Source organism: Oncorhynchus nerka, linkage group LG9a (assembly GCF_034236695.1).
Source record: "Oncorhynchus nerka isolate Pitt River linkage group LG9a, Oner_Uvic_2.0, whole genome shotgun sequence".
Classification (NCBI taxonomy): domain Eukaryota; kingdom Metazoa; phylum Chordata; class Actinopteri; order Salmoniformes; family Salmonidae; genus Oncorhynchus; species Oncorhynchus nerka.
Genome location: NC_088404.1, coordinates 45,563,727 through 45,589,023, shown reverse-complemented (window position 1 = coordinate 45,589,023; position 25,297 = coordinate 45,563,727). Strand labels below are relative to the sequence as shown.

At 41.3% G+C, this 25,297-nt stretch overlaps 1 protein-coding gene and 1 pseudogene across 2 annotated transcripts; one reads left to right on the top strand and one right to left on the bottom strand.

Annotated features, from left to right (window-relative positions):
- Positions 1–9,895: 9,895 nt before the first annotated feature.
- Positions 9,896–21,957, bottom strand: tesmin (testis expressed metallothionein like protein). 2 transcript variants are annotated; one of them, XM_029668976.2, is made up of 12 exons: positions 21,839–21,957; positions 20,945–21,380; positions 20,524–20,652; positions 19,933–19,995; positions 18,740–18,908; positions 18,331–18,473; positions 18,039–18,115; positions 16,625–16,696; positions 16,297–16,399; positions 11,345–11,482; positions 10,869–11,002; positions 9,896–10,510 (listed from the first exon to the last, which is right to left on the bottom strand). In XM_029668976.2, the coding sequence occupies exons 1-12, from the start codon at positions 21,910–21,912 to the stop codon at positions 10,327–10,329; spliced, it is 1,722 nt and encodes a 573-aa protein (XP_029524836.2). In that variant the 5' UTR covers positions 21,913–21,957; the 3' UTR covers positions 9,896–10,326. The 2 variants fall into 2 exon arrangements, with proteins under 2 accessions (XP_029524836.2, XP_029524837.2); XM_029668977.2 differs by having other exon boundaries at positions 20,945–21,384; positions 21,839–21,920.
- Positions 21,958–22,618: 661 nt separating this feature from the next.
- LOC115134647 (C-signal-like) lies at positions 22,619–25,158 on the top strand (annotated as a pseudogene).
- Positions 25,159–25,297: the final 139 nt, after the last annotated feature.

Below are 25,297 nucleotides of genomic sequence, written 5' to 3'. Positions count from 1 at the left end.
TTTCAATTGATTTCTGTGTGTTGAATGCTTCCATATTACAACGCTTTTGTCTTGCTTCATACAGAGTGAATGGTTAACAGATCAGTGCTGGTGCGCTCTTCAACAGAGGTGGCCTTTGGTTAGACATGAATGGCAGAGGGTCAGAGCTAGTTAGATGGCTGTGTTAGCTGACTTGTGGGCCCATGTGGATTCACTTATTTGTGCATTTCCAAAACATGACTGGAGTTCAATTTCACTCAAATACTTTGGCTGTAGTTTCTCACTACACCAGGTACACTCAGTGTTGAACCCTACAGCTTGGGCTGCCAACTTATCAATGAGTCACCAAATCCATATGTCAAATCAAAAAGTGAGGTCAGTTCTCCAATTCTCTTTGAAAACATGACTAAAAAAAGTAAAATTCAAAATAATTATGTCACTGAAAATGACTTGATAATGAAGGCACAGGTACTTTAGTGAGAAGAGCTGTTTATGTATGAGGCAGGCTCAGCTTTGTACATTAAATAAAACCAGATACCGTAATCCCTAAAGAACTTCTTTGATTCTGTGCCAGTAGAAAATGTTTTTAAAAAACTAGCTTGGTTCCCCAAAAAGTTAATCTAATGATTTGGAAGAAGGGTTGTATCACAACAAGAACTCCCCGAAAGCAGTTTTCCAGGGAAGCCAAGCTGTGCTGAAGTCCACATTGAGTCTTCTGGCTAAAGAGAGAGAAGTCAGATTAGATGTGCTGGGCTCCTCTGTTCTCAGAGAAACCAGACATCCCTAATGAATGTGTTGAGAAACATAGACCAGCACAGAGGATCCTCATAAAAGCAACTAATGATTGATGTTAAACATGAAAAACATCATACGGAAAGGAAGCAGCCCAGCTAGTTGCTCCACTCTGCATTCCATTACCACATCACTTCTAACCAATGATTTATATATGGTATACACTATGGGCCCGAATCAGACTTAAGAAATGTACGGCTTAACTACCCACATCTTTCCTATGCACTTCTCAGTAGTTGGTATTCAGACACCTTATGTAGGTGCATAACAGGCTTTGCAGGTGTGGTTCCTTTGTGGGCGCTGAATACATTCAATTAAACCCCTGAAAACCCAGATTTTCTCATGGAATTTTCATTCAATAGGGTTTTCAGTACATTTATCTTAAGCCATCCCTTTAACTAGAATTGTGTTGTCAGACTAAAATACACTGAGAGAACGGGTTCAGAATACAGGGATCAATGAAAGAAAGACATCTAAATATATGCGTATTTGTCTCTGTTTCAGCACCAACTGGTAGATTTAAAAATACTCTGATCTTGTAGAGTAGCACATTTTTGGGTTAGGAAAGTATGTATGAATCATGAAAAAAACGAACTGGTTTGGAGAGCCTTTACGCACACAATATATTGATGAATCAAAAATACAGTGGTTTGATTCATGCTGAAAGTGGTCATATGGGTGGAAAAAAAAGTGTACAATAAGGGATGAACAATAGTCATGTAAATCTACCCTAATCCTCACTAATCATGGAAAAGTATGACAACTGAACCGTGCACCAGGCTCAAGGTCTGAGTTCCACAATGATTCAAATAGACTACAAATCCCAAATGATTGCCCAACGTTAGCCTAATATGATCCACTAATGCTAGCAACCCTCAGGAACAACTACACAGAAGTGACAGAGGACAGAAAGGTAAACGAAATGGAAGGACGCAAAATGGAAGCTAGAAATGGAAGAAAACGAACACTAAAGTGACAATTATAAATGTATGTGGGTATTACTGACGGTGGCTCCTGATAGAGGCTAATATTTAAATGGAGAAAAGTCTGGGTATATAATTCAAGCATTCTACAGCGTATACATCAACTCGGCAGGTTCAGCCCTACAGAAGCACAGCTTGGGTCTCCAAATTTCATTCACAAAAATGAGGGCACACAATAAAAATTCTGACCAAACAGTTTTATAGCCTACTTCACTGTGGGAAAAGGGGCCACAATACATGTCATATTGATATGATTTTCACTTTGCTTCCATATGACTGGTTAAACATTCGTCTCCAGGGATCATAAGGAAAAATGATTTAAAACAATGTCTGTGTATTTACAATCCGCTTCTCCAAACTGATTATTCATTTAACTAGCTCTTATCAATAGCTCTTCTCAATTATAAATGACAGTTTATGGAGAATGCTGTCATTTCTATCAGAAAAAAAATGAAGTTAATGCTTATTCATGGTTTCCTCCTGTGTAAAGGTGGTGGAATTATGAGGGATTAAGTCAGTCAGAATATGTTGTCTCCGTAGACACACCTCCACCACGTCTTCATTTCTTAGATCTCCACCCCGAACGAATAACGGATAAATAGCATGCTATTCTCATGCTTAACTTCAAGATCAGACTACACATTGAGAGAAAAGTGCATAAAGAGAGAATTATGTTCCACTCAAGCATGCTTAACTCTGGTCCGATCGGCCTCTTCATGACTGACAGGAGGAGCTGTTTTGAAGCCACCACACCTCCATCGAAGGCACTTAATTGTAAAAAAATATATATTTTGGAAGCTATATAAAATGCATTTATTCATGTTTATATTTGTTTTTGCCATGTTTATTCTACAGACAATTGAATGCATACTTTTAAATTATATTATGTGAACTAAACATACAAAACAAAGAAAACTTTCCTTTTTAGAAAGTTCTAGTGTTACTTTCCCCACCACAAACAAACACTTAAATACATGTAATTTTGTCCTTGAAACATTTCATTGAAATACTGTAGAAGTCCATTAACTCCTTTGGAAGAATGGTCTTCTGAGGAGTGCCAATATGGCCGACCGGTGGTGGCTAAAGCCTCTCATTGGCCAATGAATAGCATAAGCAATTCAGGTTTTATACACAGTACATCATTGCTTCAAACATGGAGCATTCTAAAAGTATTTTACTGTATACAATGGAAAGATCATTTTCTCTCACCATACATTAGAAAGTACATTGGTTTAATATTACAATGTACATGCAGTGACAGTCAAGGTTATAAAAAGAGGTCTGTATAAAAACGTATAATCCGATCAAATCGCATTGGGCCCTGGTTCATTGGGTAACAAATTCCTGATTTGGGTAAACACTGCCCTCTGCTGGAAGTACAGTGAGACTACACACGCCGTGTCATAGTCATTGGACTGTGCACTTCATTTATTTGTACATACAGCAACATGATGTTAACAAGTCCATAAAACATAGGTTAAATAGTTAGATATAGGTGTAGGTCTAAAGCAGTTGTGAAATTGAACCGGAGCTTCCCGGAGCCAGGTTCCTGCACCTTGGGTCAATGGGAGAGTCAGGCGGAGCCAGGCTCCTGCACCTTGGGTCAATGGGAGCACCTTGAGTCAGGCGGTGCCAGGCTCCTGCACCTTGGGTCAATGGGAGAGTCAGGCGGAGCCAGGCTCCTGCACCTTGGGTCAATGGGAGAGTCAGGCGAGCCAGGCTCCTGCACCTTGGGTCTCAGGCGGAGCCAGGCTCCTGCACCTTGGGTCAATGGGAGAGTCAGGCGGAGCCAGGCTCCTGCACCTTGGGTCAATGGGAGAGTCAGGCGGAGCCAGGCTCCTGCACCTTGGGTCAATGGGAGAGTCAGGCGGAGCCAGGCTCCTGCACCTTGGGTCAATGGGAGAGTCAGGCGGTGCCAGGCTCCTGCACCTTGGGTCAATGGGGGAGCCAGGCTCCTGCACCTTGGGTCAATGGGAGAGCGCGGAGCCAGGCTCCTGCACCTTGGGTCAATGGGAGAGTCAGGCGGTGCCAGGCTCCTGCACCTTGGGTCAATGGGAGAGTCAGGCGGAGCCAGGCTCCTGCACCTTGGGTCAATGGGAGAGTCAGGTGGAGCCAGGCTCCTGCACCTTGGGTCAATGGGAGAGTCAGGCGGAGCCAGGCTCCTGCACCTTGGGTCAATGGGAGAGTCAGGCGGAGCCAGGCTCCTGTCACCTTGGGTCAGGCTCCTGCATGGGGGAGAGTCAGGCGGAGCCAGGCTCCTGCACCTTGGGTCAATGGGAGAGTCAGGCGGAGCCAGGCTCCTGCACCTTGGGTCAATGGGAGAGTCAGACGGAGCCAGGCTCCTGCACCTTGGGTCAATGGGAGAGTCATGCGGATCCGAGCTTACAGTACCTTAAGGGTTCAAAGTAGTATAAAAAGTAGGAGAAAATGATGATAAAGGATAGGGTTAGGGTTGAGGCTACTGTGTTTTTTTTATTACATTTTTAAATCATCACTGTATGTCATGAAAATAACTCAAAATATATTTTGCAACATTTATTTCCCTGAGCCTCCTTCTTCCATTGAAATCCTCAGTCTGACCGTGCGGGTGTGTTGAGACACATTTTTACATATTTACATAAATAGCCTTGGACAGGATAGCATTTGGTATTTTATACGGATCCCCATTGGCTGCTGCAAAAGCAGTAGCTACTCGTCCTGGGGTCCACACAAAACATGAAACATTACATAATACAGAACATTAGCTCAAGGACAGACCTACATCAATATAGATTCTAGAGCACAACCCGCTTACCCATTCAAATTAGGCAAATACATATGCAAATAAAAGATGAATGGATCCTTCTATAACAAGGGTCTTCAACTTTTTATTTCCTAAGGACCCCCTCCCAGGCAAGCCGGTTACCCAGGGACCCACATCACACGTTAACAAAAAAATAGCTGTCTGTCTTATCTTCAGGTGAATGATAATGGCAATGACAATTCATCAACACTTTTAAATTAAAAGATTTGGTAGATGGATTTTCATTATTTTGACCAACCCCACATTTCATTTGGAAGAAGAAGTATAAACTGTAACATAGGTTACACCAAACACATTTTTCGCTAAGCAGCTGATTAGCTGGTTAAACAAAGGTAAGCCATGTGTTGTCAAAAGAATTGTCAAGAAAATTTGCAGGTGCATTTTCAAAGCATATAACACTCTTTTCACACCACTTTGATACAAAATTAATTTTGTAACAGGTTAGGAAAGCATTTTCGCATTTTTAGCTTAACCTCAGCATTTTTTCCTTAATCTCAGTCTCCTAACCTGTTACGTTAATTCTCCTAAACCTGCTACAAAAAGTCACATCAGATTCTCCAATGTAACTGGCTCCAGTGAGTGTAATTTGCTCATTGTTAGGTGCTGAGAAATAACGTTGACATCATTAGAAAGATATTTTCCTCTTTTCTTCTGTAGTTATGTCATTCAAAATGTGTTTATTCTGTTGTTACTAGCGATATGCATAAAAACATTTCACTATAAAAATATAAAAAATACACTTTAAAAAAAAATATACACTGAGTATACCAAACACAATCTGTGCTGCTATCAGCAACCATGGTGTTCTACATCACCATGTTACACTCGGGCCACATAACACCCAGCACCTTCTAAGATTTATTGACAATCTAAGAGATATTTTATTTGAGCAGCAGGTTCAAGAGCAGCAGGGTCAAGAGCTAAATGAGAAACCCATTCCCACCTATGTGCTAGTGTGGAACAGTGTCCGTTTCCACCGAGCTGCTCAGGTAAGGGAATGGTTTAACATCAATGGGCAGTTTATGAACTTGTACCTCCCTCCATACTTGCCTTTCCTGAATCCGATTGAGGAGTTTTTCTCCTCTTGGAGATGGAAAGTGTATGATAGACAACCCCACACCAGAGTAAATCTGCTGCAAGCCATAGATTTAGCCTGTGGTGATATAGGTGAGGAATCATGTCAGGGCTGGATACGGCACACAAGAGGCTTCTTCCCCCGTTGCCTCAGGAGGGACAATATTGCTTGTGATGTCGACGAAGTGCTCTGGCCTGACCCAGCCCAAAGACAAGAAGAAGCACATTGATCACATGTTTACTCCTTTGATTTTTGTCTCTTTTAGTATTGTATACTGTAGTACAGTGCATTGTAGGCTGTATACTGTACAATGGACAAATTGTATGGCCCTGAACATTGTGCTTTCCATTTATTAACAGTACTGACTGCTCAATAGATTTTGACTGGTTGCAGGTTCATATCAACAAAGAACAAGAATTACAGTATCACAGAGACAAAGGACAAGTTTGTGAGACTACTGTAAAAATAGGGGTAGGAGGAGGAAGAACAAAAAACAAAATTGCAAAGAGCAAAGCAGAGTAGTAATTTCTGAACAATTTTGAGCTACTATGATAGAACATGTTTTCGTTCATCAAAAGACAATGACGGAAAAATATGAATATTTTTTTAAATAAAAAATGTACTTCTCCCTGAGAATAGTATGTTTTGAACAATGTCTTTTCTATTTTTCGGCGTATTGTTTACTGACTGCTTGAGAGTGTATATCATTTTGATCACTTTGTTTATGATTTGAGAGCAGTGTTTGATTTTGAACACAGGTAAAACTGTTTTGAGGCGAATATTTCATTTTGCGAGAGGAGTCAGAGTATGTAAATAGTGCTGGAAGATGAGGTTTTGTGTTTAATGTTTTCAGGAAATGGAGCAAGGTTTCAGAAATGGTGTTTTAGCAATTGAGAAAAACTGTAATAAGGGATCATAGCTTTCACCTGGACTCACCTGGTCAGTCTGTCATGGAAACAGCAGGTATTCTCAATGTTTTGTATACTCAGTGTATTTTGGAAGACCACCTACAGTACCGTAGCAGACCACTACGTGGACACGTGATTGAACTGTCTTTACAACAGGACATTTACATTATTTTGTTTTGATTTGGTTGTAAAAAAAGCAAAATTCTCCTTTAAGGCTTAAGTTAAGGTCCAACTGATAAGTGGACACGAAGCTAGGGTTAGGCTATGGTTCGGGTTTGATTGTGAGGCTGTGTGTACAGTATGAGAATCTTTGACCTTAATATAATATTCTTCTGCCCTTAGCAAGGATTATACTCTCCAACCTTCATATCCAGCAGATATCCAGCTGTGCTTGTTGTCACATTTACCTTGACCACACCACCGCAAATATAGCTGATAAAAAAATCACCATGACTATCACACTTTATAATTCATCATTTATCAATGTCACACAAAATATCCCTGGTAACGGCGACATACACTACATGTCCAAAACTCATTCCACAGTCATGGACATTAATATGGAGTTGGTCCCCCCTTTGCTGCTATAACAGCCTCCACTCTCCTGGGAAGGCTTTCCACTAGATGTTAGAACATTGCTGTGGAGAGCAAGGGCATTAGTGAGGTCGGGCACTGATGTTGGGCGATTAGGCCTGGCTCGCAGGCGGAGTTCCAATTCATCCAAAAGATGTTCGATGGGGTTGAGGTCAGGGCTCTGTGCAGGCCAGTCAAGTTCTTCCACACCGATCTCGACAAACCATTTCTGTATGGACCTCGCTTTGTGTATGGGGGGCATTGTCATTCCACGAAGTTGGAAGCACAGAATCGTCTAGAATGTCATCGTATGCTGTAAGGTTAAGATTTCCCTTCACTGGAACTAAGGGGACTGGCACGCACCATGAAAAACAGCCCCAGACCATTATTCCTCCTCCACCAATCTTTACAGTTGGCACTATGTATTCAGGCAGATAGCGTTCTACTGCATTCCGCCAAATCCAGATTCGACCGTCGGACTACCAGATTCATCACTCCAGAGAACGTGTTTCCACTGCTCCAGAGTCCAATGGCGGTGAGCTTCACACCACTCCAGCCGACGCTTGGCTTGTGTGCGGATGCTCGCCATGGAAACCCATTTCATGAAGCTCCTGACGAACAGTTATTGTGCTGGCATTGCTTCCAGAGGCAGTTTGGAACTCAGTAGTGAGTTTTGCAATCGAGGCAGTCCCATTCTGTAAGCTTGTGTGGCCTACCACTTCGTGGCTGAGTTGTTGTTGCTCCTAGACATTTCCACTTCACAATAACAGCACTTACAGTTGACCGGGACAGCTCTAGCAAGGCAGACATTTTACAAACTGACTTGTTGGGAAGGTGGCATCCTATGACAGTGCCACGTTGAAAGTCACTGAGCTCTTCAGTAAGGCCATTCTACTGCCAATGTTTGTCTATGTAGATTGTGCTCGATTTTATACACCTGTCAGCAACGGGTGTGGCTGAAATAGCAGAATCCACTAATTTGAAGGGGTGTCGACATATTTTTGTATATATAGTGTATCACTGGGCGATGGGTTAATAAACACAAATAGTATGGAGAAGTTCAACTGCTGTTCTTTGTATAAACATGAATCTTTAGGCAGGAAATGCCAAATAATAACTGAAGGATCTATGCTAAAACACATTAGTACTCCCTGCCTGGCTCCATTCTGATCCACAGCCCTTACACCTTTGGTGTTCCTAGATCTGAAAGAACTAGAGCTGCTCTATAGACTTATAATAATATTAAACGCTGTGTGAAGAACAGCCTGAAGCTAGTCTCATTTAATCAAATGACAAGTGTAGGATGTTTGTTAACAATTTAGTGCAGTTCATGGTCAGTTTAGCCCACGTCTGTGCTAGACATACAGATGCCTACTACGTGACTGTCTGTTGTGAGCACTCAGAGCAACATCAACAGACACGTGAGGATCATTATCTTCGCCGTTTGAATAATTTATTACAATATTCAGTCATTTTCAGTTGAAATTCTCCAGCAATACATTTTTAAAGAGAACATGTACAAATTTACACAGCACAAATTACTACCATTTTATCATATAAAGAACATATCAACAATGTCAGCAGTGAAAAAGTAAATGAAAAAATACTTAAGCCTTCATCAGTTTAAGACAATTCTTTGAGGTAAAATTGTCCCATAACTAAACTACTTCAACCTCAAAATATCCATCTATCTTCAATACTCCAAGTAGTGGATTAGTTGTTCGAAGTCTTCTGGGTTTTCTGAAATTCAGTGACCTCAACCTTTGGAACCCTATGGTCAAAATTGGAATATGACAATGCGTAGTCAATCTCACATTACTAAAATCTGTCAATGATGTTCAATATATACAACAGGCTATGACATTGTATAACCATTTCACATTTGGCATATTATAAAATGAAGACAAACCTTTAATAAGTGTGTACCAGCCATTCAACCCTGATTTATAAACACTGTCATCATAGTCAGGTACATCTCTTGTGCCATCTGAAAGTCATGAAATACAATATCCATTATCGATCGCTTTTGGGAAGCAATACGTGACGAGAAAAAAAAATGCCCTCACGACATGGAAGCAGAGCCAGAAGTTAAACTTACATTTTCCTTTGAGATACATCATTGACTGAGGGCCCCAGCGGTTTGGATTAATTTTAATCTGTCGAACAACGTAGAGATAAACTAATTTAGATCACATGGCTGTAGTTGCTGCATTCATTAGCAGTACAAGTATATTAATACATGTTCTTTAAAAACAGTTCAGAAAATAACAAGATTAATAAAATTCTTTACCTTTTGAGCATGTGATTCCACAATCAACCAAATCACAATGATTGTGCAAGTCCATTGAATCGTTGTTCTTGACCTCTACAAATAAATAAACATCCCATTACTTGTTTAGCCTGTTTTTTTGTTGTTGAAAATACTCTAAATTTTAATATCTAATACTTACCATGTCTACAAAAGAGCTGCCTGTCTACAGCCAAGCCAAACCATCTGTGATTGGGCCAATGTTCTTGTCCCCTTTTATTGTTAGGGATAGCAACAGGGTCTCAGGTTCAATAGTACCCCCGTGTGAGACAACTGTTGCAGGTACTCTGAGCTCTCCTAGGAAGGCTGTTGATGTTAGCTCAAAAACAAAAAGCTTACGTCAAGACCTCAATTGACATAATGAAAGTCAATACAATTAGAGTATCCTGGATCTTTAGATCTGTTTTTAAAGATTCTGCATATCGTTTATTTGCAGACATTTAGAAACATTAAAACTAATCACATTGTCGGAATTTAATATTTTATTTTCACAGAATGCTCATCAGTACATTTGGATGTTGTATTTTAACAGAGACTCAACAGGGACATTTGCATAAAATTAAAAGTTCTTTCTGCAGCTTAAAAAGAAAGGATGAAAGAAATGGAAAGAATTGTTCACAATAACTATTTTTTTTATTCATATTTCAAACCAATGACATATGACCCAAAGCTGATGGAACTGTCCTCCATTCTGAGACTTAAACTAAAGTGAGTGAATAAGTTAAATAAATTAACGCATAAATACATGCATAAATCAATTATGTAACAAATAAATACATACGCATACACAATTCACAACATCTTGTTAATAAACATGTTGATAAAAAATGGCAGTTTAAATGTCATCATGTCTAGAACAGACCATATCCAAAATGTTAATCAACTTGTCCTACATGAGATTCTATCTACGAGCTAGTAGATTTAAATATTGACCGAACAATCTGCGTCAAACACTGGCCGAACTCCTCCAAAATCATTTTCTCAGCTTGACACAGCGTGTAGCCTTCCTTCTCAGCCTCCTCTGCTTGCGCCAGAAGACAGCCGCATGTGGCTTCCACGACGTCGAGCGTGATGCACGACAGAGGACACCTATCAGCCAAAAGACCAACAGTGAACAAAAGAAGGAAGGAGGAGACCATTCTCCTCTCCTTACAACAACAACATAATGCAATTAGCAAGTCCTGAAGAGACTAAATTATTTGTTTGTCAAGTGAAATGAAAATCATCTTACACTACATATGCATAGATATTCATTCATGGCCTACTTCCTAGTCAATTACTTATTAAGTCATCATGTTTAGGATGAATTTATTATGATTTTTAAACAATTCATTATTTAATTGACTAAACCTGGGGGGGGGGGGGGTAAGGGAGTTGGACAGAAAGCAGGGAATGATTGCTTTCGAAAACTAAATCTATGACATTGAATTAATTTAGATGTCCTCACTTGTCCTTGTCACATTTGGCCTTCTTGTAGAAGGTGGTGTCAGGGCTGTCCCACACCATGGTCTTCCTCTCTGGACTGTCCTCATAGTTTCTGCAGCCCACACACTTACAGGTGGATGAGCACATTATCTTGGCCTGTATGGGATAATAGAAACACTACTGTTACAGACTAGTATTCTACACTGGCTATACCAAACATTAGGAACACCTTCCTGATATTGAGTTGCAGTGCCCTTTACCCTCAGAACAGCCTAAAGGACTCTAACAAGGTGTTGAAAGCATTCCACAGGGATGCTGGCCCATGTTGACTCCAATGCTTCAAACAGTTGTGTCAAGTTGGCTGGATGTCCTTTGGGTGGTGGACCCTTCTTGATACACACAGGAAACTGTAGCGCATGAAAAACCCAGCAGCGTTGCAATTCTTGACACTACAGGTTCCTCTTAAGTCAAACAGAGTAATGTTTTATCCATATATACCTCATAGCACTCGCAGTAGTTCTTCAGACAGCCTGAGCGTTTGCAGTTGCAGCCCTTGTTGTGGCGTCCTTTGATCTCTCCCAGTTTCCCGTTTCCAATCTTTGGTCTGAACGCCTCGGGATTTCTGTCCAGACAAATCTTCAGGAAAATTATATGTTTATCAATCTTAAAATAACATAGAAAGCAGTCTACCAATAATAATTCAACATTATTTATGTTTAACTCCCTACACGTCTAGCTCAGTTGACTTTGACAATATTTTTCACTTACAAGATGAAAGATACCGACTAACACTAAAGCATACACACAAAAAAAAGATTCTACCTAAAAGGCTTCTTCGACTGTCCCCATTGGAGAACCCTTTGAAGAACCCTTTTGGTTCCAGGTAGAACCCCTTTGGGTTCCATAAAGAACCCTTTCCACAGAGGGTTCTATCTGGAATCCAAAAGTGCTATTCTATGGCAGGGGTGTCAAACTCATTCCACGGAGGGTCGAATGTCTGCAGGTTTTTCAATTAAGATCTAGTCAACCAGGTGAGGGGAGTTTCTTACTAATTAGTGACCTTAATTCATCAATCAAGTACAAGGGTGGAGCGAAAACCCGCAAACACTTAGCCCTCCGTGGAATGAGTTTAACACGTGTTCTATGGGGACAGCCAAAGGTTCCGTTTGGAACCCTTTTTTCTACGGGTGTAGGGGAACCCTGGTCCACTGAAGCTGTTGTCTTTCTGTCTGCTGGCAACTCCAGTAGCTCACTGAGCCATCAAACTCCCCTAATAGTCTGACCCTCTAACCTTGGGCGAATCCATAAATGGTTCAATACAAATCCTGATGAGTTCATTCAAGCAGTGTAGTGCCTGTCAGCAATGACAGCAGGCAGATACTCTGGGTGTCCTCTCAACAACTTCATCAGTTGTTTCAAGACATGACTAGCACTGTTGTGGTGACCATATCATTGGCACACCGGCAAACAAAATTCCATGTGACTAATCAACTAATCTCCTTTCATGCACTCTGGACATGCGTTGGTTGTACCCAACTCACTAACAACCATCAGGTCCTAATGGCCTGGTACTCAGGGCTCTATTGTCCCTCCATCAGGTCCTAATGGCCTGGAACTCAGGGCTCTATTGTCCCTCTAACCACTCTGACATCTATGCAATGCAATCGAAAATCACATCAAACACTCATCAAAACAGTATCGTGCTTTTAAAACTCACCTCACTGTGCTACACCGGCTCCAACGCTCATGGGATGTGGCAGGGCTGGCAAACAGTTACAGACTAAAAAGTAGGTGCCCAGTGACATGAAACAGGTCAACATTCACAAGGCAGCAGGGCCCGACGGATTACCAGTATGTGTACTCCGAGCATGTGCTGACCAACTGGCAAGTGTCTTCACTGACATTTTCAACCTGTCCCTGACGGAGTCCAATATCAACATGTTTCATGCAGACAACCATAGTCCCTGTGCCCAAGAACACTAAGGTAACCTGCCTAAATGGCTACCGAACGTAGCACTCACGTCTGTAGCCATGAAGTGCTTTGAAAGGCTGGTCATGGCTCACATCAACACCATTATCCCAGAAACCCTAGACCCACTCCAATTTGCATACCACACATGATGCAATCTCTATTGCACTCAACACTGCCCTTTCCCACCTGGACAAAAGGAACACCTATGTGAGAATGCTATTCATCAACTACAGCTCAGCATTCAACACCATAGGGCCCTCAAAGCTCATCACTAAGCCAAGGACCCTGGGACTAAACAACTCCCTCTGCAACTGTATCCTGGACTTCCTGACGGGCCGCCCCTAGGTGGTAAGGGTAGGTAACAACACATCCGCCACACTGACCCTCAACACGTAGGCCCCTCAGGGGTACGTGCTCAGTCCCCTCCAGTACTCCCTGATCACTCATGACTACAAAGCCAGGCACAACTCCAACACCATCATTAAGTTTGCTGATGACACAACAGTGGTTGGCCTAATCACCGACAACAATGAGACAGCCTATAGGGAGGAGGTCAGAGACCTGACCGTGTGGTGCAAGGACAACAACCTATCCCTCAACGTGATCAAGACAAAGGAGATGATTGTGGACTACAGGAAACTGAGCACACCCCCATTCTCATCGATGGGGCTGTAGTGGAGCAGGTTGAGAGCTTCAAGTTCCTTGGCGTCCACATCAACAAAAAACTAACATGGTCCAAGCACACCAAGACAGTCGTGAAGAGGGCATGATATAACCTATTCCCCCTCAGGAGACTGAAAATATTTGGCATGGGTCCATAGATCCTCAAAAGGTTCTACAGCTGCACCATTGAGAGCATCCTGACGGGTTGCATCACTGCTTGGTATGGCAACTGCTCGGCCTCCGACCACAAGGCACCACAGAGGGTAGTGCATACGGCTCAGTACATCACCAGGGCCAAGCTTCCTGCCATCCAGGACCTCTATACCAGGCGGTGTCAGAGGAATGCCCTAATAATTATCAAAGACTCCAGCCAACCTAGTCATGGACTGTTCTCTTTGCTACCGCACGGCAAGCGGTACCAGAGCGCCAAGTCTAGGTCCAAAAGGCTTCTTAACAGCTTCTTCCCCCAAGCCATAAGACTCCTGAACAGCTAATCAAAGGGCTACCAAGACCCCGCTTTTACGCTGCTGCTACTTTCTGTTTATTATCTACGCATAGTCACTTTAACTCCACCTACATGTACATATTACCTCAATTACCGTGACTAACCGGTGCCCCCGCACATTGACTCTGTACCGGTACCCCCTGTATAAAGCCTCGCTTTTGTTATCTTTCTGCTGCTGTTGAATTATTTGTTACTTTTATTTTCTATTTTTTACTTAACACTTCTTAAAGCATTGTTGGTTAAGAGCTTGTAAGTAAGCATTTCACTGTAAGGTCTGCGCATGTGACAAATCTTTTTTTTTTATTCCATTTAATTAGGCAAGTCAGTTAATAACAAATTATTATTTTTTGATTTGATCAACATGAAGAAAGAAGTTCAACAATAAGTTGAAAATGAGTGTAAAACATGGTAGTTGTGGATGTTGTTTTAAAGCCTAACACAACTAAATGGATTGTGGATGTTGTTTTAAAGCCTAACACAACGAAATGGACTGTGCTTTCTAAGGTGATGATTACTTCAAAACATCCCTTTGCATATTAGAGCTTATGTATACGCATAGGCCTATGAGCCCAATCCCGAAAACCCCGATTTAAAATAATGATTGTGCTGTTATTCAATACATACCCTCCATGACAGAAAAACATACAAAAACAAAAAAAAGATTTAAAGATGTATTTTGTACATAATTGGTCCAGCCTATACTCCAAAAATGTAAAGATTATAGTAATCACCTTTGTGTGAACTGTATTATTATGCATACTGGATGGACTGGTTATCTTATGCTATGCTCCAACATTACTATCCATGAGTCTGGGAGAGAACCTACAGGACTAGGTGATGCTGTTGGTTCATTGATTGTGCAGGGCAGCTACAGAGTAGGCTGGTTAGCCTACAATTACAGTGAATTAGTATTTGATTTTGAATAGTGCATTTTCACCACTGTGCGTTTCCATCTCCTCTCTCTCCTCAATTCCTCTCTCCAGCGAGCAGAGAGGGGCTGTCAAAAGTTTAATGAAATATGTTTAGTTGTGAAAACATCGATGTTCCCGAACAGATTTCACTTGGTTTCCCAAATTAAGCACGGGGTATCTGCAGGAACATAATTGGAGAGCCCATGGCATACAGAGTTTAGACGGAATATCACCTGTCGCACAGTGAGTGTGCATGCTCCTCAAACAGCGGTGGAGTGAAATAACTGGAGAAGCCTACCAGCGTGATTGAAAAAGAAACCAACGGGGGGCTCCACTCGCTATTTGAGTGCATATTGCTGACGTCTTTTCCCCCTGCCTATCTGATAATGGGCCATTCTAAATTCAAAAGGCACTCGCACATTTAAGCTATCTTTGTTGCAGGTGTATGGTAACAATTGAATAACATGACAGAAGAAAGCTGCATGCCTCTCTTGCTAGTGTCACTGTCCTCTTGAGGCCGATGTGTAGAGCTTAAAAAAAGAACAGTGATACTAGCAAGAGCAACACGCTGGTTGTTTCTTTTTTCTAAATCGAAATAAAGACAAGATAAAATTGAGAATAGTGTAAATAATATGAACACTTGATGAGAGAACAGCGTGTGCAGCCTGAAGCAACGAACAGAGCGCAAGCTTCTCACATCATCAATAGCCTATAGTTACATCATAAAGCCCATATATGTTCTGATTTCTAAGACATTCTACGGTTTGTATCATTCACGTCTAAAGTTGACAAATAAGTCTAAACCTAGCGTATAGCACCTGTTTCAAATTATCACTTTTACGCTCAACATAGCCACTTCATATGCATTCCGGAATGGGAAAAATATCCTTTCTATTTTATTCAGCTATGTTCAATTATGTTCTTCTTACTATAAAATCATATAATATTAAAGAATGGCAGACTTATAAGCATATCTTGTCTGCTAAATGAACAAGCCCACAGCCTATGGCATGGCACATAGCCAGATAACATACAGAAGGTCAACTCATATTCTGTTCTTTTGAAATACATTTTCTTCATATCGTGTTTCTTTAGACCTGCCTAAAATATAGAATGGATGTGTTGTGATGGTGTATATTAAATTGATTTATTATACTTTTTTAAAATGTAAAATGTTCCAAAGGGACGCATCAGCGGCTTGTATGTGTGGAGGCCTGGAGATACTAAACATGTTTATGTTAATTAACGGACATTTACGATGGGACCAGTAGTCTTTTGCATGACAATTATCGGCTGACAAAATGTCATGACTGCCACAGAATGGACAACTTGTAATCAGTAGGGACAGGAGTTGTTCCTAACCAGGAAAAACTCTAATGAGACAAGTGTTTCACTGTACCTTGATGGCCTTGTATCTCTCTGACTCGTGCTCATTGTTGTTGCAGCAGTTGATGCAGTTGCAGTTGCTGCAGACGTCGCCGTTAGCGAAGCAGTCACAGTAACTACAAAGACAGCATACACAGTGATTAGACCAGTCATGATGACATAATGTACAATGGCAAATAACATGAGGAGTGAAGGTCTTAGGACACACCCAATAATTGCTGAGTCATTGGTTGGTCATTCTACAAACATTCACACGTGAGATCACACTTGTCAGTCTACATAACAGATAACAGAGTAGGAAAGAAACTACTGTATATCTCACGGGTTGTGATACAACTCACAGTTTGAGACACTGAGATTTAGTGCAGTTGCAGGGCTTCTTGGATTTGGAGTCCCATAGAGATCCACTGAGACTTGATCAAGGTGAAAGAGAAGATGCAGAGTTACTACCATGACCTGCTGACCATATGATCTATGACAATATCTGCAGTGTCATAGTCAGCTAGCTAGCACACGGTGTCACCCCCGCCTCCCGGAGTCCTCCTTAGGACTAGCTGGCTAAGCTAACAGTGTCCTCGGCATCGTTAACAGAACAGGAGCGAGGGACACTACTGGTGTGTACTTTTCTTCTGTGGGGTTTATCAGCCGTTGGCATTCAACGTTATGGTCAATTACTGCCATTTACTGTACTGGAGTGCCTCCTCCTCCTGCCTAAGTACTGCAGTCATAGCTTAAAAATGGACAAATACAAGTATAAAGAGGGGTTCCTGCAGATGCAGAAACTGCCCACATGCAGGAATGCCCTGAATTGCGGCCTGCAGTCACACCCTTCTCAAAACACTTTCAGACTTGAGTGATCACTATTGAACAGCAAATGGCCACTAGTGGTGTAAAGTACTTAAACACACACTATGCAGAAATCGCTTCTCCATTTCCTGGTTGCAAAAATTTGAATAGTTTGCCTAATTTCAGTTTATATGACAAAACAAGCAATTATAGTGTAGAGAATCATTTTAACATCTAAACCACTGTGAAATATATTTTCCATAACCAAAAATATTGTATTTTCAGCTGTTTGAAGCTAGTATACAAAAACAAGAGACAAAAATGTAACTTAAGAACGGGAAGCATAGACATAACACACATAGAACAGATTTACCACTTCTTAGACTTGCTTTCAATGCAAATTATAGATCTATAACCAGCATTTCTATGTGAATTTGGTCGGATCGCCCAAAAAGTTACATATTGAAACTTCACAACTTTTACTCCACTAGATTCCTAAAGAAAATATGTACTTTTTACTCCCATACATTTTTCATGACACCTGAAAATTACTTGTTACATTTTGAATGCTCAGGCAGGCCAGAATTCTGGTCCAATTCACACACATATCAATATAACAGGTTGCTGCTTACTGCTTCTGATCTGGCAAACTCACTATACACAAATACTGTGTTTGTAAATTATGTCTGAGTGTTGAAGTGTATCCTTCTATCCGTAAATAGAAAAAATAGAAAATCGAGCTGTCTGGTTTGCTTAATATAGGGAATTTGATGTACAGCATTTATTTTTTACTTTTACTCAAGTATGACATTGGAGTACTTTTTCCACCACTGTACTTCAGTACAGTCTACTTTTAGACTTTTAGTAAAGTAGTATTTAAGTGGATTCATGTGGAATCCTTTGCATTTTTCTTATCGTTTTAATGGAAAACCGGGACTAATTCCATGTCACATCCCCTAGTGTTCCTACCGTAAGACACTGCTTGCCGTGGACTGACCATCAGGGACCAGACATAGGGAGTCAGGATACTCAGGATACTGCTGGTACTGGCAGGACAACCATATACATGTCACTTTTCAACTTCATGGTCAATTGTTATGAAGTTCACTTTTCTTTTTAGCTTTTCAAGTTTGATGGTTGATTTAGTGTTATTTATCAGTAGTAAAAGCAAACATTCTGGCCTACATTTTTTGATTGTTAGAGCCACAGTTGATCTTATGCAGGTCATGAGACTTGAGGATGAGACAGACATGCTACTGACCTGTGAGAAGTAGGGTGCAGGCATGTGGTTGTAGCTGTATCCAGAGCTAGGAGGACCAGAGAAGACCAGATGGTTGGGGGAAAGGAGGCTGTGGTTGGGCCCAATGGGAGGCAGGCTAATAGAGGGCAGGTAGGACTGAGAAGCTGTAGTACATGAAGAATGAGATTGGTGTCAATACTGCACAACACATCATACCCTGCTATGAATATTTATTTATCTAAAAATACATAATAAACATTCTGGGATTAAATAGTTTATACATCAATATTGGCTTACATATTAAGACGTATTCAAATAACCAGAACAGCTCAACAACAGTAGGCCTATGAGGTTTGGGATGATCAAGATTCTTCATGGTAGCCTACACGTCAACAACACAGCACTAAGACGTGATCTGCCTGCCTCTAACCTTTTCCCATTGAGTAGCTCTGCTCTGAGTTTTCCTTAGAGGATGTGGTGTAGTAGTGGGTCTCTGGACTGGAGTCAGGGTGGCCAGGAGGCAGGGAGTGGAGCATCTGACCTGGGCTACAATGGTTCATTACCACCATCTGCCCTCGGCCACTCATGTTGCACACAACCTAGATAAAGCCCCACAGTGGACGTGTCACAATACCCATAAAACCAAGCAGGCAAATAGGGAAATGGTTCCAATCGTTTTTCCACCATTCCTTTTGCCCATAGGGGATTTTGAAACACTTAAAATAAGGGCTGCGTTTTGTGTAGGCTTACCCTGGTGTGACTTTTTGGTAACCATGTAAATCTCTCGGATAAGGTGACTTTTATCAATATATTCAGCTCTACTCTGAGAATAGAAAATGCTAATTAACATCAAAGTAGACATCATGCAAGACTACAAATCCCTGCAAGCTTCTGTACGTAATGTTTAGCTGACATCTTTGCTAACAGGCATTGTGTCAATTTAAGACTTGCCAAAGACAGTTCACAGAATTGTCAATTTAAGGAAATGTTGCTTATTTATTCATTAGTAAATGTTGTTAACATTAGATAGTTAATCCAGAGATTCTTACCTTTGCCTTGATTCGGCAGTCTCATCCAGATCATGGCATTTGTAGTTCTGTATGAGCTAATTAGCATTTCATTTTGAGGGAGTAAATACAGGCAAATATACTGAAAAGTCACCTTGCCCTGAGAGAGATTTCCATCGTTATCAAAACGTCATGCCAGGGTAAGCCTACACGAAACACAGCCATTATTTAAGTGTTTCTAAAATCCCCTATGGGAAAATGGATGGTGAAAAAACTATTTGAACTATTTCCCTGTTTGTTTAATTGCTAGGTTTTATGGGTATTATGACTCATACTGTGGTACTCTTATGGAGTTACAGTTTACTGCTACACACTCACAGAACCATGTCCACCTGTAGAGTAGGCCTTCATTGTGGAATTGAATGTGTACTGTAGTGCCTAAAGGTAATACATGTTGTTGATGATGGAAAACTGTGGCCAGTGGAAAATTCCCACTGGGCACACACTGGTGTTTCCACGTCATTTCAATGAAATTACATTTAAAATAGACGTTGTATTGAAGTCTGTGCCCAGTGGGTTTTATATACATCTCTCAGCTAAACAATTACACACTCACAGTGGCGTTCTCCCCAAGCTGGTGGTCTAGGTGCTGTAGATACACAGTGAGCGGCCCGTTGGCCTAGAGACCGGAAACACAGAGATTTTATAATCAGATGCCTGGCATTTCATAGCTAAATATGCATATCACTGAGAATCCACACAGTAATGGTCTTGAGTTATGGTTGTTATGAAAGGACCTTCACATATCCTCTTGTTAGAATTATTGCTTAACACAAACTAACACACAATTTGACTCTTGTAAGGTCATTGCGATCATGTTTAGAATACTGCTCTATCTTTTGACTCAGAGAGCCCTATTCAATAATAACCATTCAATTAGGTTTCCAAGGCTAGATAAAATCATATAAATTATCTTTGCTATGCAAGACTGCATATTAAAATTGTCATGCTGACATTTAGCCTGTTTTTCACAGTCAACCCTTTTTCATTGATCACATGAATCAAAGAATGTGTCTATTCCTGCAGTGCAAAATTCATGAAATATTATGCTTTCTGGTAAAGGTTGTATATGGTCCTGCATTATACATTATTTGTAGGTTACATGTACACTTGTACACATCAGACAGTAAGTTGGAAATCCTCTTACAGACTGACTGATGTCTATTTGATTCTGAGGCATTAGCTCGGCCATAGTCTCCTGTTTGCGATAGGACTCTGGTCCGTGGTCATCCTTGCTGTCTGGGCAAATGCTCGCCACAGCATCATAGATTTCACCCTGGACAAAATAATATGAATATGTAACATAACACAAACTTGAATTAGAGCAATATACTGTACCACCTCAATAATTGATAGTGATGTCAAAATATCCAATAAAATATCAGTGTATTGGGTAAGTACATTCTGCATCGCCGGATGCCCCGGGTTTGCACCTTTAGACCATTCTATTGGTAATTTAAAAATCTCCACCCACTCGGGGCGCCAGGCGTTGCAATACGAACTCACCCATAGATTGAGGATTGTAATGTAATTTCTAAGGTTTGTTTTTGGTTTGAATTAGCACTTACTGACAACATATTGCTGTGGACTGGGCCCTCAGATGACCACTGGCCACCAAGTGAACTGAGATGACTGTTATTAGCTAAACTGGGGTTCATTAAATGGAACGGGCTAGACTGGGGGAGCACATAATCTCCATGAGTAGCAAATTGGTATTGAGGGAGTGAGGGCTCAGCATCATGTGGAGGTGGGTAAAATCTGTAGTTGGTACAGTGGTGGTCCATCCTGCTGGACCCAGCTTCTCTGCTGTACCCTGACCACTCTCCACCTGAACAATGGGGCATCACTCCTGGCACACTGAAGTCAGTGTGATCGCCTGAATCAATGTTGACGTCCAATGTTCTTAGGTGGCGACCATAGTTCTCAGAGGAATAGACAGCGGAGGTTTCGGATCCATTGTCCAAACTTCTTTGGTTTTGGCAACTCATTCTGAAAACAAGGCTCCTACCTGACAGAAGCATAAATCAGTGACAGTGGTGTTAGCCTGGATAGTTAGTAAAACACTGGCCCAGAGATGCATTTTAGGCTGACTTCATGGTTAGAATCAATGAGCATGGTTCTAACGATTAAATTTAGCCTTAAGATGCTTTTGGGAAAGCGGCCCAGATGTCTAGTCTAGTTAAATTAGCTAGAGAATCAGTCAGTTCACCATTCAATAATACATTTGACATATAGCTTTCCTTCGTCATGATTTTAAGCGTTAGCATAGCTAGAATAGATAGTTGAGCTAATTACTGTAGCTAGCTAACTTAGTACAATACTATTCATATAAATATTTTACGTTTTTTTCTCGACCTCTCTTGTTCCAATAGCTATTAGTTGGACAGTTCACAACAAATAACAATATGCTGGTGTTTCAAAGCTAATTAGTACTAGCTAGCTACCCCCACCAATAACTTTACCTGACAGTCAGCTGTGGAAGAACCTTTCCTGAGGCGAAGTGACTGGAGGGAGGGGCGGTGCGAGCCACATCCATCTTTCAAAATGGATGCGTTCGATGGTTTGGCTAGTGCCAGGGGGGATGTTTTGGATTTGCACTTTGGGGCTAGTAATAATGTTATATAATTTAAATGAGTAGTGAATAGGGATTGGACTGATTTAAGAGGGAAACCATTTTTGATTGGCTTGTATTAGTTTACTAATTCTTTGGGGTTTGCCAAAGACCTTTGTGTTTTTACACATCTAAATAGAATATATCTTTGTTATTATTGAATATTTTGTTAATGTCCTATGGCGGGTGATCAGTGTCAGTTCGAAAATGCAATGCTTAAACGCTAAATATTAATGTGAAAATGGTAAATGCGTTTGTATTTTCAAATCAGTGTGCATGATTCATGCCACAATTAAATTGAACCTGCTCTAATCACCCTACCTGTGTATAAAATAATATGATATATTCTTTCAAAGTTGCTGAAAAATTAAATAAATAAAAATGACACATTTAGAAGGCAACAGGCAGGTCAAACTGACATTTTTTCTGTAAAAATGGCAAGAAATAAGAAGAGTTGACAGACACCCTTCATTGGTCCAGTCGGGTTGTTTTATAACCACACCTTCAGATTGTAACGCTACTAAAGTTATGTCTGGACAGGCCAATCATGTTTCCTAATCATCAAACAAAGTAAACTGATAGACATATTCTAAATAGTATGAATCGACATTTTTGAAAATGTCATTCTGTACTAATTACTGGGGCGTGCAGAGGCCTTGGTCTACAAATGGTGAAAGACCTGGCGAGAAGCATCGAGCGACCGAGCACAATAAGTGACTGCGCGCAAACCACCCGCAGCACAGGTAGGAGAACATCATGTTCAACTTGTTTTATGAATTCCATCTAATGGGAATACACGTGTGAGGATATGTTTTGACTGTAAACCTAGGGATGCATGATAAAAGTTGTTCTTCATCGGGATCTTCATAATATTGCCAAATCCTACAAAGGTGTTTATATTGTACGGCTTGGTGAGTAGCATAGCCAACATAATTACGTAAAAGAGAGCGCAGAGTAATGCGGATGGATTCATTATTTTGTTGGGGATATGATCCTATGTGTATCATGTGCCATGTTTAGTATTCCAGCAGATGGCGCAAGAGGCACTGTATTGGGTTTTGGCTTGAGGTTCCTCACAGGGCTTCTCTTTAAATTAAAACATTCAAGTAACTTTGATTACATGCTCAATTTTATGTTTCAAGTACTCAACAGAACATGAAGAGATGCCAAACTGAAATAACCATTAGCTAATTAAACCTTATCCTCTTAAATAAAAACAAGCAACAACAAAAATGGTTTGTTTCTTGTTTTAAATGGTCATGCTCTCTTTGTTATCAGATGTTGTCAGCCAGTCATGTATAGACTCAGCATTTCACGAGGTGTCATCCATACTGGGAGGTGATGGGCTCAACTGCCTCATAAACAACACAGCTGATCTGAAGACAGTGACACCTGACGACTTTCGAGAGTAATACTGTTTCTACTCTTTTTGCCACCAAGGTAAATTTATTTGTTTCACCCCTAGAAGAGCATGAATGAGAAACCTCTTAATTTTGTTGGAGCACAGGGGATCTTCACATACCCAAGTTTTATGACCGGTTCCCTACTTCATCTAAGAAACCTACATTGTAACTGTCCAGATCACATTGTCATGTTTTTGACTGAGTTGTTTATGTTGTTGGCTCTTGTAGGCATTTCTGCCATTGCTCCAGGCAGCTGCAGCACGGACCACTGTAATGGGGATCAATAGGGCAGCTGTGATAAACATGTCTTCCATACTGGGCTCCATTAAGGCCAATTGGGGAGCCGGAGCAGCCTTCAAAAGCTATGCTTACAGGACCTCAAAGGTGAACAGCAACAGTAATTGTCCTTTCAACAGAGCCCATATAAACATTACAGATCATCTCCGGTTGCAATATTGGCCATATGTTTGGGTGTGAAGATAATTAATCTGACTGTTTGTATGTGGGCCCGTTCCTGTAGGTTCATGCTCTACAACATCCGCAGAGTACGACCCTGCCTCACACAGGAAGCGGCGCAGGTCCTAATCCAGGCACTTGTCATCTCCCGTCTGGATTACTGCAACTCGCTGTTGGCTGGGCTCCCTGCCTGTGCCATTAAACCCCTACAACTCATCCAGAACGCCGCAGCCCGTCTGGTGTTCAACCTTCCCAAGTTCTCTCACGTCACCCCGCTCCTCCGCTCTCTCCACTGGCTTCCAGTTGAAGCTCGCATCCGCTACAAGACCATGGTGCTTGCCTACGGAGCTGTGAGGGGAACGGCACCTCAGTACCTCCAGGCTCTGATCAGGCCCTACACCCAAACAAGGGCACTGAGTTCATCCACCTCTGGCCTGCTCGCCTCCCTACCACTGAGGAAGTACAGTTCCCGCTCAGCCCAGTCAAAACTGTTCGCTGCTCTGGCCCCCCAATGGTGGAACAAACTCCCTCACGACGCCAGGACAGCGGAGTCAATCACCACCTTCCGGAGACACCTGAAACCCCACCTCTTTAAGGAATACCTAGGATAGGATAAAGTAATCCTTCTCACCCCCCCTTAAAATACTTAGATGCACTATTGTAAAGTGGCTGTTCCACTGGATGTCATAAGGTGAAAGCACCAATTTGTAAGTCGCTCTGGATAAGAGCGTCTGCTAAATGACTTAAATGTAATGTAATGTATGTGTACACAGTCATTACATGTCCTGTCCATTTCATTTTGTTTACATATGTAGGCTGCCTTGAACATGGCGACAAGTTGTCTGGCCATTGACCTGGAATCTGAAGGGATTCTGTGTATAGCCCTTCACCCTGGCTGGGTGCGCACTGACGTAGGTGGCCCATATGTGAGTGTCTCATACTCTTGGTTGAGGTGTTTTATGATTGGGTCCTTAATATGAATACATTATAATATATTTCTGTGTATCTCAATAAATTGACTGTTATGCAGCATTTCCTGTCTATTATGGAATAGGCGGATTTGAGTGCGGAGGATCATCTTTGCTGTCTCTGACAGAAAAGCATCATGGAGGATTCTTCAACAACTCTGGAAACAAGCTACCATGGTGAAGCTCAACTTTGAAACAGTAACTTGTGTAATGTGCAGTTGTACTGCCGACAATTCACTGGGACAAAACACTGAGCAGAGATCATAGAATACAACGCACAATTGCAACATCATGCTGTTAGGTTGCTCTGCAATCTCTGATTTCTTTGTATTTAGTTGGCGTGAGAGAGAAGCTGGAGACTTGACATTTTAAATTTGGGATTTAAAAAACAAATCGGAGTTGTTTGGGTTGTTGTAATCTCACTGTTTGCATAGAACAACTATATACTGTATAATCAATATATAGGAACAAAAAAGTCTTGCC

What these genes read in the sequence shown, in the direction of transcription:
- tesmin (XM_029668976.2), bottom strand. Translation starts at nt 21,912, where the DNA reads ATGGATGTGGCTCGCACCGCCCCTCCCTCCAGTCACTTCGCCTCAGGA. An exon ending in AAATAGACATCAGTCAGTCT is followed by an intron (nt 19,996 to 20,523) that starts GTAAGAGGATTT and finishes TCCGGTCTCTAG; the next exon opens with GCCAACGGGCCGCTCACTGT. An exon ending in ACGGCAAGCAGTGTCTTACG is followed by an intron (nt 16,697 to 18,038) that starts GTAGGAACACTA and finishes ACCTTGATCAAG; the next exon opens with TCTCAGTGGATCTCTATGGG.